At 39.7% G+C, this 13,617-nt stretch overlaps 1 protein-coding gene and 1 long non-coding RNA gene across 7 annotated transcripts in view; one reads left to right on the forward strand and one right to left on the reverse strand.

Moving 5' to 3' along the window:
- Positions 1-12,337, forward strand: part of Sh3glb1 (SH3 domain containing GRB2 like, endophilin B1) — a 38,192-nt gene extending 25,855 nt beyond the window's left edge. For 5 of the 6 annotated variants that reach the window (XM_055614298.1, XM_055614299.1, XM_055614293.1 and 2 more), the window contains 2 exons: positions 956-1,184; positions 1,582-6,152. In XM_055614298.1, coding sequence (XP_055470273.1) covers positions 956-1,184; positions 1,582-1,689 — 337 coding nt within the window. In that variant the 3' untranslated portion in view covers positions 1,690-6,152. Of the gene's footprint in view, positions 1-955; positions 1,185-1,581; positions 6,153-12,137 lie in introns of those variants that run through there. The other variant, XM_055614296.1, reaches the window with a different exon arrangement.
- LOC129682092 (uncharacterized) overlaps positions 1-13,617 on the reverse strand; it is a 43,856-nt gene that overhangs the window by 19,983 nt on the left and 10,256 nt on the right. The window lies entirely within an intron of this gene.

The following is a 13,617-nucleotide window of genomic DNA, read 5'->3' on the forward strand; positions in this document are numbered from 1 at the left end:
AAACGCTATTTTCCAGAGGTATGGATTTCATACAGCCTACCTGATAAAAGGTATTGTATGTTTTAGTGATGGATTAAAGCGGAACCTTGGGCTGGCTGTTGGGCTCAGTAGAAGACCATGTACTTAGCATGCTCGGGCCTGCTGTCTCTTTGTGTTGCTGCACAGAGAGTCTTCACATGCATCGGAACACTGCACTGTGTCACTTGTTCATTCTAGGACTTTTATTTTTTCTTTAAAATAACAAAAAAATTAACTTGTGAAATTGGCTGTATTCTGTTGAGTCTTACATTTCATCATAATTATCAATCATAATTAATTAATTTGAATCTTTTATCTCTAAGTCTGTGTCCCTTACAGTAATTATGACATCAATTCATCTAATGTCTTGAGCTTAAAGTAGCAATGCTGAGCATATTAGATAGTACATACTTGTTACATGGCTGATAGGAAAATGTGATATATTGGTTTTTTGACAAAGCTCTAGCAACCAGATACTTCCCAAAATATTAAGGAAATGTCATGAATACAGTACTACCTACTATTTAGCTCTTTTTTGTTTTTATTTAACAGTTCACAGAGAGGAAGAGATTAATATTATATACTATCTCATATAATATGTACATGTGTGTATATTGGCATATATAGTCTTGACAGCATTTAAGGGTAAAAATCCATATTCATACACCCCAAGGAGGAATGTTGGCCAAAATGTTCTCTAAATTTAAGTCACCAGAGAGAGGCAGCTCTGAAGCTGCCTTTATGGAGTTTACATTGGAGTGCCACCTAAGAGGGAAGTGGAAGACCACAGACTTCCTCACTGAAATAGGAAGGTCTCTAAATCTTTCCAGTGGGGAAGTTGGTAAGTGGTGCCACCAGGTGGTGATAGTGAGGAACTTCAACCACTCAAAAGTAGATAATTGAGGTTTGGTTTGGTTTTTGTTTTTGTTTTCAACAGTTTTCCATCCAATTATCTTTCTAACAACAATCAGACCTCCGGGACACCTGTGCCATCTGCTCTGTCAAATGCAATTGGTCCTTCTGCTGTGGCTCCAGCGGGTAGCCTAATAATGGCCTCCTCTTCCAACCTCAATGACCTTAAAGAATTAAGCGGCAGCAGGAAGGCCAGGGTTCTCTATGATTATGATGCTGCAAATAGTACTGAGTTGTCACTTCTAGCAGATGAGGTGAGTGATATCTGTATAGGAAAAATTTACATCATAGGCAGACATACTAAGTCTAATATTAGACCGAAGTACAGATTCCTCACTACTGACTTGGAAATAATTTATTATGAATGTTTCATGAATTTCAGTTGTTAATATTGACACTTTAACTTTTTCATTTTATATAGTAGATAATAGAAATAATGTTTAACATGTTTGTACAAATAAGTTTTACTTAAGTATAAAACTGCCACTGATAAAATGCATAATTTTTGAGCTAAATGTGATTTTTTTCAGCTGATGTTTAAAGTCTTTAAATAGTGATTAATTTAAACATTTAGTACAAACCTGATTTGTATTGTAAAAATAAGCATATGTATTTAATATAGTTAATAATTGGAAATATTATATTTTGTAGGTAATCACTGTGTTCAGTGTCGTTGGAATGGATTCAGACTGGCTAATGGGGGAAAGAGGAAATCAGAAGGGCAAGGTGCCAATTACCTACTTAGAACTTCTCAATTAAATAGGGAGACCCTTCGTGACACCATATTTATATTCAGTAACTCTTAAACAGGTTTAATGTCTTTCATGTTAATGTCATAGAGACTGAAAATGAAATATTACAAGCCATCAAGAAACTGGCTACTCTGCCAATAATATTGCATGGTTAATACTTCATTATAAAATTTATGTTAGCGATTTCATGACAAGAATGTTTTCTTATACAATTCTCTTTCTACTGAGGTTTCACTAACAAGCAACTTCTACTTTTGATCCCCAACTTAAAAACAAAAGGATTGTTTTCTACTGAATTTTTCATTAACAACAGCTTTTTCTTTATGCAAAATAAATTTATTGTGCATGATACCAGTGACTCATTTATTAGGTACAGTAGCCAAAGAATGAAGTAAAAAATCATTTTTACCTTGCTGTCCAATAGGAATCAGATGACTTAGATACTATGCTGTAGCAGGGTCTCTTGGCTTTGGAGTTTTGGGTTGGGTTAGGTTCAGTTTATTTGTTTATACTTAAAACACTACTGGATAGTTTATTTTAAAGTTGAGTCCTTGAAAAGTATTACCTTATTTCATAATGTTGTTAAGGTGCAGAACACTGGGGACAAGTTCATTCACCAAGAATACTCTTAAGATTATTCAGTTGCCACACTTTGATGAATAATCAGAATTGCATCCACTAAGAACATACTACACTACAGTGAAGATTTGTTGTTGAACAACAAATGTGTGTGAAAATAAGGATTAGTGCAACAGTATTCATTATAGGGTAAATAATATGCAATGAATGTAGTTTATCAGGGTCTCTGGTTATGGAGTATACCCTCTGGAAATTACTAACGACACATTTGGAACCAGAGAATTGCTATGAGGACCATGCTATACATCAGCAAAAGTTGCTGTAAATTGACAGTTGAGAAATTTTTTTGTTAGGTCTTCAGTTCTCATTCATTCATTATTCATTCATCCATCCATTCAAAAGACATTTGTTGAGGACCAGGTACTTAGTTGATCAACCAAGTATACTACTAGGAATAAGATGCTCCTAAAGAAGACAAAAGAAGAAAGTTTAACCTGTAACAGGATTAATGTTATGATGGAAGAAATAGAAAGGACTATGTTTAGGAATTACCTTGTTTGGATTTGAGAAGTCAGAAGCTGACCCAGGTAGAAGGAAAAAGTTGTACTAGGCTTGGAACCAAGAGAGCATAAGTTTATTCAGAGTAGCTTAACAGTGAAATAAAAGTGTAGTTCATTTATTGAGAGATTCTTGAATTGTAAACTTTTGGCCTCTAAAAAAGATGGATATTTAAATAGCACTTTAAAATATCCATTTGTGTTAAAAGCTCCTAAGAGCTTGGTAAACATGGAAAACTTAGTTCTTGGTCTCAGCATTAACAGCCCCTTTATTTTTCGTGCTGTAAGATAAATTCCTCTGCAGTTTTATAGTTTTATAGTTGTGTAAGGCTCTGACTCACACTTGAATTACATACTCAAAACTCCAAAAACAGCTTGAGATGGCTAATGTTCTAGAGAATCAAGTGAATATATATTTTTTTCTCCTTTAGAAAGAAAGTTTTACAGCCTAAAGTACCATCTGTTATATTTGTCCAAATTTAGGTTTTGATGGACTGTAAAACTTTAGGTGAGTTTAAATGGCAGCTTTAGTTCTGCAAATTAAGTTTATTGGGAATAGAACAATACAGGAGAAAATAAAAATATGGACTGAATTGATCCTGTGTTCATATCCTCACATGTTGGACTCCTTGGGATACAACTCAGATTTAGAACTGCCTTTTTTTTTCTTTTTTTTTTTTTTAATTGGTAAAATGGGGATATGTTTGCCATTTACCAGGAAACTATTGCACAAGTGTCACTTTGTGTTTTGTTCTCTTAGGCAAAGACCTGGCACATACAAACATTTTGTAAACACAGATGCTCTTTGTCAAAGCCCCTGACACCATTATGTGTGGGCTGTGCCTGGGCTGGGGCACATGTCCTACACCTGTGCTGTGCTTACTCCCTGGAATCCCACTCTCCACCCACCACATTCAGTGTGAGCGCTGTAGCAGGGTTGCTGGTTACTGAAGCTGCACTGAGCTAATAGAGGATTCATACCATATATTAATAGGAGCAAAGGCTCCTTGTACCTTTGTCTACCACAAATCCAGTATAATCCTTAGGCACATTCTTTTGTTTATTTTTTGTTTGTTTGTTTGTTTTAATGAGGTTTGATTGGTTGGATATTTTGTTTAATTTAGGTTTTGACTTAAAGTTATGTGTTTAGTTTTTGCTCAGGTATAGGCCCAATGAGATTGTTAAGCATAGAAGAAAACTCTTGTGAAGCCTATTAATTCATGGTGCAGTTAAAAGTTAAATAAACCCTTGACCCCTAAGCATAACTCAGTAGCACAGTAATGAGTGAAGGGTACATACATTCATGAAATAATAAACAAGGAGGTATTTATAGGCTCTCCACAAACTGAAAAAGAAATGGACTTTATCCGCCTTTGTCCTTAAAGTAATTAACCCGCAAGATTATACTTAAAACATTTTTCATGGTGCTAATCAAAAAAATTCAGATTGCAGGAGATGAGGTTCCTAAAATGAGAATGCACCTCATTCAAGGAACAAGGAAAATAAGTGGAAGGCCAGCACCCTCAGTGTGCCACAGCCATTCTCCCAGTCTGTTCTCTCCCAGATAATAGAATACAAGGAAGCCCTGTTAGGTATTTCTGAGGTAAAGTGGAGCAGGAGAAAATGACTGCATGGGACAGTCTTGTTTGTGCCAAAAGGCCTCGCAGACTTTGTCTGATGCACAGTCCCTGGCAATCCTCTTTCTTATCCCCCAATACCTGAGATTTTTAAATGAGTTGCCTGGTTGCACAAGCCAGAGTGAAGAGCTGTCAAGGGAGAATGCCTGACAGCCAGTTTGCTCCAAGCCCTCTGCTTCCCTGTGTAGCACCTGTCTCCTCAGAAAACTATGACATTAAAGAAAGTTCCACACTGGCCCGTCTCCCACTTTGTCCTAATTAGAAATGTTGTCAAAGTGCAAGACTTCAAACTAGCAGTATCAGCGTAGCCTGGGATCTTGTTGACATGCTAATTGCTGTTTTCAAATATTTTACCTTATTTATACTTTCTGTCTACATGGGCCTGTGGAATTAGTGTTAGTCTTTCATGTGACAGCTTTTTAAATATTTTAAGACAAAATGTTAATTTCACTTTCTTTACTGTGTTCTAACTATTAATTGTAATTATATTGTTATTTTTATAATTTATTTATTTAGCATGTACCTGTCACTCTATAATGTAGCCTTTCTAAGATAAAGACTATAATTCTGTTAATCATAAATTACTCTTAGCACACAGCCTGGCTCTTGTTGGGTTAAAAAAATGCTAATACCTTTGTCTTCCCCAAGATGTACTGAGCCAAAATCTGGAAGCAGGGCCCCACAGTTGTACAGTAAACCATTTGCATGATCCTGCTGCAGAGCAAACAGAGCTGGCCTTTCACCCTCAGGGGCCTACAATTGACAACACTTGAACATTTCCCTTTGCCTTGTGTGAGCCTTCCCATCGCTCTAACTGGCTGAGGTACTTTCAGACCAGTTTTAAGAAGTGGGTATAAAGGTTAAAAAGTATCACTTAGTGTCAGTAAGGAAAGTATTGCTTAGAATGCCAGGACCTGGGTGACATAGAAAGTTTCTAGGAATGTGGACCTATTGTCTAAAGCAGTGGTTCTCCACTTGTGGATGACCCTTTCACAGGAGTCACCCAAGACCATCAGAAAACACAGATATTTACATTGCACTTCAAAACAGGAGCAAAATTACAGTTATGAAGTAGCAACAAAAATAATTTTATGCCTGGGGTCACCACAACATGAGGAACTATATTAAAAGGCCGCAGCATTAGAAAGATTGTGTTCTGAAGAAAGATGAGCTTTATCCACCATATTCCCATACAGTGCCTTTGAACTGGTGTTTAGCATCCAAACACCCTGACAAACCACTGAAGCAGTATGAGACTAACGTCTATACATCTCTGTACCTCAGGTTGCTAAGCTCTACTTATTCCTATGTCAAAGTAGACTTTTTAAGAATTGTTACTGCTTTTTTATTAATACAAGTCATAACATGCTGACAAAACAAAAAACTCTAGAGGTAAAAATAAAAAAGTGGCCTACAGTTCCACCATCCAAGGAGAAGCTGTGACTGGGGTGTGTGGCCTCCAGAGTCTCTGTACACTTAGAGGTTTTTTTTTAATGGGATCAAATTGTACATGCTGTTTTGTAACTTTTTCACTCGACAGTACCATGACTATCTTGCTGTGTCATATGTATTTCTACATCTTTTTTAATGACTGCATGATATTTCTTCATATGTGCCACATTTTATTAAACTACTGTTGAACTTTAGGTTTCCAGTTTTTCACTAATAAACTGCTTTGAAGAACATTGTGCTGCTAACCCTTTGTGTTCCTAATTATTTTCTTTAGGCCTATAGCATGGGTAGGAACACTATACCAGCTTGTAAATATTCTGCCACTGCTACTGTGCCCCCTAGATGACGCTTAGCCCTTTATACTCTTTGTCAGCATTATATGAAGGGATGCTCTAGGTTGAGACAGGGTTTATTTGGAGCGGTAGAGGGGGTGCCTCCACCTGAGTGTTCGTAATATCTTTGTTTGAAAAAGACAGTTGAAATTCAACAATACTCAGTCTTCATTTTTCTCTCTTCTGGCATGGTACTTTCCTGCCTATAGCTTCTACTCAATCCCCTGGCATTTACCAGGGGATTGTTTTTGAGGTGATAGGAAGAAGCAGTCTCAGATTGGAGTACTATGGTGGTTTTGAGACAGACCTGACATCACCAGATGTGATGTGAAGGCAGTCAGTGTTGCCTCTTCCCCTTGGCTCCCTGAGCTGGTGTTATTCATTACAGCTCTTAGTGCCCTTATCTCTAGAATGAAAGTAATATAAGCTGTGACAGATTGAAAAGATCAGCTACATTATAAGCAGAGCAGGTGGTACCCAATATGTAATAAATAACTTAGTAGATTACCAGATAAATGTATCACAACCACTGCTGTTGTCAACCTCTGTAGAATAAGATTCTGTCATTGCAAAGAAAATCTTCCTTGAAAATTGTCACAATGAGCGTTGTTTTCTATGTCCTACTGTCTACAAAGTCTGCTTACACATCCTGGCTCATTTTGCCAGTCAAGTGTTCAAAATAGTCTCAGTGAAGTGTCCGGTGGGACATCCAACCTTACCATGTGTTACAGCTATTTTTACAAAACTGTGTTTGTTTCTCAGTTTCTCTTTTAACCCAGTTATCACACAAGTGTGATTCTCCTGATGTCTCTTTGACCTGTCCCATGGCTGAATCCCTCTTTCTCAGCTGAATCCCCTCTTCCTCCTCCCCATGCCTGGCAAAAAGTCTAGCCCTATTCTCTCCCCTGCTCAGCGATTGGCTGTAGGCTGCTTTGTTGGCATAGGGGATAATTGGGGAGCAGTGTTTATACAACACTGAGATTCTCTGAACGATGATTGCAAGCAGATAATGGAGTTGGGGGATACAGAAATCAGCATTTGAGTTGCACAATGACCTTATGCCTGCAACCGTGCTTTTGCAGCAGTGGGTTAAAGGGCAGTTATCTTTTTAAAGGGAGTACATCAGCCTTCTAAACTCTTAACTGCAGCTGGCCAGCTTTTGTGCTTTAGAAGGCTGGGGCTCTGAAGACTCCATTCAGAAGGTAAAATTAGTTAACTAATTGCAGAACCATCACTACAGATACATAACTGAGGAGTCTGTAGGGATAGGAATGTTGATAAAAGTGGTTGAATTTAGTTTGCTGGCAGTGTTTCCAGAAAGGTACCTGTTCTAGAGTTAGAGCTACAGTATAAATGAAGCCGAGAGAAGCAGCTCATTTTAACAATTGGGTGAATCCCAAAATATTTAAAGTACCTTTCTGGTTTGTTGATTATGAGTCAAACTGCTCAGCCAGTGAGGGCCAGTAAGGGATGTATGGGGCTTGGAGAGAAGGGAAGCAGTGTGGGAGGCTTGACTTGACGGGTTTGAGGACCTGACAAATGACTGGTCGGGACGAGGCTGGAGGCTGACGATTCTATAGGCTTTTTTATTAGAGCCTGCCTCACAGCACTTTAGGGCAACTGCATCCTCCTCGCCTCATCTCCTAGTGAGACTTCCCGAACTGAGCTGTGCCTCCAAGTTCCAGCAGCATGGGCTTTGCGTATAATTTCTCCTGTCAGTCTCCACTTGAAAACTGTTTATCAAGAGTAAGCTCAAACAACTTATGAAGACATTCTGGATTCTCTCTTCCAAAATTATATGCACAAACACCGTTGCGGCACATACTGCCTTAAATTACTTGCAACTTAAATGAACCTCAAGGACTTTGTATACCGAAGGAGGTAGTATACCCATAAATCCTTACTCTTCCAATTTATGTAAAAGGTCTATTGATTCTGGTTAGGTGCTATTATGTCTATTTGGCTTAAGAAACAAGCCTTTTTTAGTATATACATAAATATTTGAATATATATAGTCGACACATTTTAAAGACTAAAACCCCACTATCCACATTCCCATTGACTCAATTATTTTACGTGCTCATCACTGACTTACATGTTGCAGAACAATTGATTTTAAAATGTCTTTGCTGGTTCACCTGAACTTCAAATTTAGGGTCAACCACCTCAGTTGTTGGGATTGGGTTATTTCTGTTGATAAGCTCGTCTGTCTAAGATTAGCTCTTTCCTTTCTCCTCCGCACCTCTTATAGTCCCCACTCCCTTCTCTCAAAAGTGTTAGGTGGGATACGACTACTTAGCAGGGGGAAAAAAATTAAATGTCAATCTTTCAGTTACCATTTGTAAATGGCAAATCTTAAGATTTCTAGGAGACAAGTGAGACCAAACTTCAGATTGGCCATTGACATGTGGAGGCTGCTGCTGCTCAGGAAACAGGCCCCCAGAGGCAGATGTGGAGCACAGGGACATTAAGGCAGGATTCAGAAGCTAGAGCTGCCTGCACTCGAGATTCGAGTTTACAGGACTACACCGTGAGGTTTTCACCAAACTGGGACTACTGCAAATAAGCAAGTGATTTCCATTTACACCCTGAACCACAGTGACTGAGCCTGCCCTTGTCAGACATTGGAAAGCAGAAGAGTCCATCTGCGTGTCTCCAGGGACATTATGCCCATGAGTCAGTCCTCGCTCCCACCAGCAAGTGAGGAGGGTGTTCCACCCACCTCACACTCCTTCCCCGATTACCTCAAAATTTGCTGTGGCCACTGACAGTGAAACTGGGGGCTAAAAGTTGGTAAGACCGACTCCTGGCCTCTGCGTTCTACAGAAGTGGGTGTGGACGGTGGTCTCAGTAAGCATTGGCGGAAGCCAAGTTGCTTGTCAACACTCAAAATCTTTGCTCAGCTACCTAGTAGCATTCCTTTTCTTGCTGGTGAAATGTCTCGGCAAGCCAGAGGACCTGAGTTTGAAGCTGCAGAACCACTCCGAGCCAAATGTGGTAGCAATCATCTGTAATCCAGTGTATACAGTGAGATGGAAGGTGGGGACAAGAGATTCCCCAAAGGTCATATGCCTGCCGACCTGCCATATTCAGCAGCCAACAACAAAGTAACACCTTGTCCCAAGGTGAAACTTAAAATTGTCTGAGCTCACAGTGTCTTGTGACATACGTCCCTTCACACCTTCTCCCACAGAAGAACACACAGGCACAATAGCGCGTACATTGCAAAAGAGGCAGGAAGATTGTAAGAGCCAGAGGATCAGAGAGCGTGCTGTGATGCTGAGTCTCTAGTAACATCAGAAGCTTTATCGGCAAAAGTCTTACCAGTGTGACTGCCCAAACATGAGCTGAATAAGGAGGACAGCGAGGAACACACCAAACAGATGGGGGAAAGCCCACGAGGCCTCAACCCCAGGCAAAGAACTACAAGCAACTGAGTAAAGCTGGAAGGGGAGAGGTGCCCTCTCTCCCAGGGAAGAGCACACCAAGTGGTTGTCCAGTGCCAACTGGTCAGCCCTGAAAATAAAGAAGTACCATTATATGCAGTCATATGGGCAAGAATACACAGAGATAATATAAATGTGTGTGTAAAATGCACATATGCATGCAACGATGATGAAAAAAGAGGCTAAGAATGTGAAGAGCAGGGAGGGGCCCATGGGAGGTTTGGAGGAAGGTAACAAAGGGAGAAATGTCACTAAAAATCTCAACAAGAAGATAAATGTCACAAGTGGACACTACAGGCATGTTGTCAGGGCGCCCTTCTGTCATCTTTGGAAAACACTACCCTTGTCCATTTGTGTCTGCATAAGGAGGTTTCTCTTGGGAGTATATTATTCTGCCCACTCTTGCTTTGATTAGGACCATATCACAACATCCACATTTTAATATATTTGGAACATAATATTGGGAGTCATTAGAGACCTTATTACTAGGATTCACCCCAATTGCTACTGCTATAACAGAACAGAATATAATGTCTAGACCGTGGGTTGGTGCTAAAACCACTTAGCATGGAAGTTAGGACTCTCGACTTTGGGATACTGTATAGACTACAGAATCAAAGAAGCAATTTTTTGAATCCAAGGCTATTATGTCTTAGGCAAGTTATATGGCCTCAGTTCTGATTTTTCATATGTGGTACGCAGATTGGCATGCCCTGCCTCCCCAGTGAGTAGCACCGAGTCGTTCTGACATAGCTCCCTGGCCGGCAATGCACCACTTGGGAATTTATTAGAAATGCAAACTCTCAGGCCCCTCCTGAATCAGAAACTCCAGGGAGGGAGTACAGCATGGTGTGTTTTAACAGATTCTTGGAATGTGATGCATATAGAGCGTGGCAGACCACAGTTGTGCAAACTAAGAGAATTCATGCAACTTGCCTATCATAAATAGTTAAGAATGTCTAATGTAATGAAACTGACCACACTTTCCAAGGAAAATTCTGTGTGCCTCTCTCCTAACTGCTTTTCATAAGAATGGGACAGCTAAAGGTTTGAGATTAAGATTTCTAATGAGCATATGAAATACACATCCCAATACTTCCACCATATAGATAATGGCATCTTTTAGAAAAAATTAAGTGATACTGTCTTATTCAGTGTTCTAATGCTGTGAAGAGTCACCATGACCATGCCAACTTTTTTTTTTTTTTTTTGGCTTTTTTGAGAAAGGGCTTTTCTATGTAGCCTGGGCTATCCTGGACTCATTTGTAGACCAGGCTACCTGCCTCTGCCTCCCTGAGTGCTGGGATTATAGGCATGCACCACCAAGCCTGCCGATTTTTATAAAGGAAAACATTTCACTGGGGCTGTCTTACTTTCAGAAGTTTAGTCTATTATGGTGGCAGGAGGCATGTCAGCACACAGGCAGACATGGTGCTGCAGATAAGAGCTGAGCGTTCTACAATAGGCAGGCAAGAGGAAGAGAAACGCTGGGCCTGGCTTGAGCATTTGAAACCACCCCAATAACACACATCCTCCAACAAAGCCACACCTACTCCAGCAAGGCCACACCTCCTCATCCCTCTCAAGTAGCACCACTCCCTAATGACCAAATACATGAGCCATATATATATACAAGGGCCATCCCTATTCAAACCACTTTGGGATGATTCAAAGACCTAATCATCCCACCTCCTTAAAAGGGAAATATTAGAGAAGGGTCGAGATTTTTCTCAAAAAACAGTCCAGAATTTGCTTCTACACAGGAAAAAAAAAATTGTGGGCTTCTTTTCAGCCCACTTTGCAAGCTACAATTTAGCATGTTGGGCTTCAACATGCTGAATCGTAACTGGACAACATGATCAGGTTAACTTGGAATTGCTCAAAGCACAAATAATAACTGCATGGTGTGTTCTAAAGGAGTCTCATTATACATGCATGACAGGACTAACAGTATTCCATGAACCGTCCTGACAAATTCGTTTCATAATGTAACCCTGGAAAAAAATGACTTCACCTTTAACACTGAGTGTCTCGATATAAGCCAATTACATGTTGCAAGAGACTAAATGATTGCGGGTCTAGAACACTTTGTCATAAGCCATTCTTTTAGAGAGTATTGGATAGCAAGTCCGGCAGGAAATAAATGTGGTTATGTACCCAAAGGCAAATTATTCACTTAACCCCATAGGCCCTAGGATTTCTCACTGATAAAAGGAAAAATAGTAAATCTCATACCACTAAGGTCTTTCTAGCTCTTGTATCCCAACATGCTTGAGAACAGCCAGAGCTGTTGAGGTTTATAATAATAACTAAGGCCAACTTACGCACTCAAAACGGTATGCAGCTGGGTGTGGTTATTTTCCTTACACGTTAAATTACAAAGCTGCTCAGTCAGAGTGTTTGCTGGTAAGTAACCTATGGTAAGAGACATTTGGAAATCCCTGTCTTCCAGGACTGACCCAGACTTCATCTCAGAGGAACAGGACACGCTCCATGCTCAGACTTTGCAGTGGTTCTAATGAGCCCTTGTGAACATCGGCAGTGGTCATCTTCCATGTTCAGCACCTTCTATGTACGCTTAGAAAATACTGGTAATATATACTCTGTTCCTAACATTTGACCTACTGTTAATAAACACTATCTTCTTTAAAACAAGAAGGCATGCCTGCACTTGCTTTGCATTCAGTGAGGAGGCGGCAGAGCTAGGTCTTGTTTCCCAGCCCAAGAGCCCAGTCTTATGCTTTTACACTTATTTACATGTGTACATACATGAAGAAATATGCATGTAATGACACATGTATGTGAAGGTCAGGGGACAGCTTGCAGGAGTCAGTTCTCTCCTACCACCTAGATCCTGGGGATGGAGCTCAGGTCAGCAGGCTTGGTAGCAAGCACCTTTTCCCACTGAACCATCTCACTGTCTCAACAGCCCCAACTTTAATCAAGGGATAGCAATGTTTTTTATATATATTCACCCAAAACGTAGCCAATATCCCTTTATTTCCTATACTTCTGGGTTAGAAACTTTATGAACATTAACATCTGAGAGAACAGCGAAATCAGTTGGGTTAAGTCAGAGAGTCGCTTAAATACAGTCCCTAGAACCAGAGGGTCATGTGTATCTTCCTCTAGCAATAAGCATGACTGCAAATTTAATATTCTAGACTAAACTCTATATTGAATTAAATAGCATAAACAGAAGTACTGTATGCTAACAATATATTAATGTACTCAGACATAACTGTTGTCTTATATACACCATTTTAGTCAAATCTTTTCTCTTCTACATGACTACCCCCTTCCCCTGTTGGTCTGTTCATCTCTTCCCCTTCATTAAACCAACAACGGGACCACCTTTGGCTCCTCTTTTCACCCTGGGTGTATTAAACGCGGGGTAGCTAATGTGAAACTTTATCAGACATCAAGCTCTTACTTCAGGACCTTAGATGCGTTATCACCCACATGTTCTCCTTAAATAAGACATCTCACTGGTATTAGGTCTAATCGTCCCATGCCCAACACAACTCTAGTGTCATACGTCTGGTAAATTTTTAATTTTTTAGGATGCCATGACTCAGCATAACTGTCAGGACACAAAAGACAAATTACCACGTAGCTGGACTTTTGATTTCATATCATTAATACACATGGCAATGAATGGTTAACTATTTCAATGCTGGGATGTTCTTATGTGCTTCTTTTGAGAACTTCTTGTTTAAATAAGGATGTGGACCAAAGCTTCCTTTCTATCTCAGCTTTAAAACTGCTTCACCAGGGAGGGACTGGGAGGGAATGAGGGATCGGGACATGGCTGGGATACAGAGTTAACAAAATGTAACTGATAAGAAAAAAATAAAATTAAGAAAAAAAAAACTGCTTCACCTAGAATAAATAAATAAATAAATTACTTCAAGCTATTAAATCAAAATATA

Source organism: Psammomys obesus, unplaced genomic scaffold (genome assembly GCF_907164565.1).
Source record: "Psammomys obesus unplaced genomic scaffold, mPsaObe1.curated_primary_1811, whole genome shotgun sequence".
In the NCBI taxonomy this organism is placed as follows: domain Eukaryota; kingdom Metazoa; phylum Chordata; class Mammalia; order Rodentia; family Muridae; genus Psammomys; species Psammomys obesus.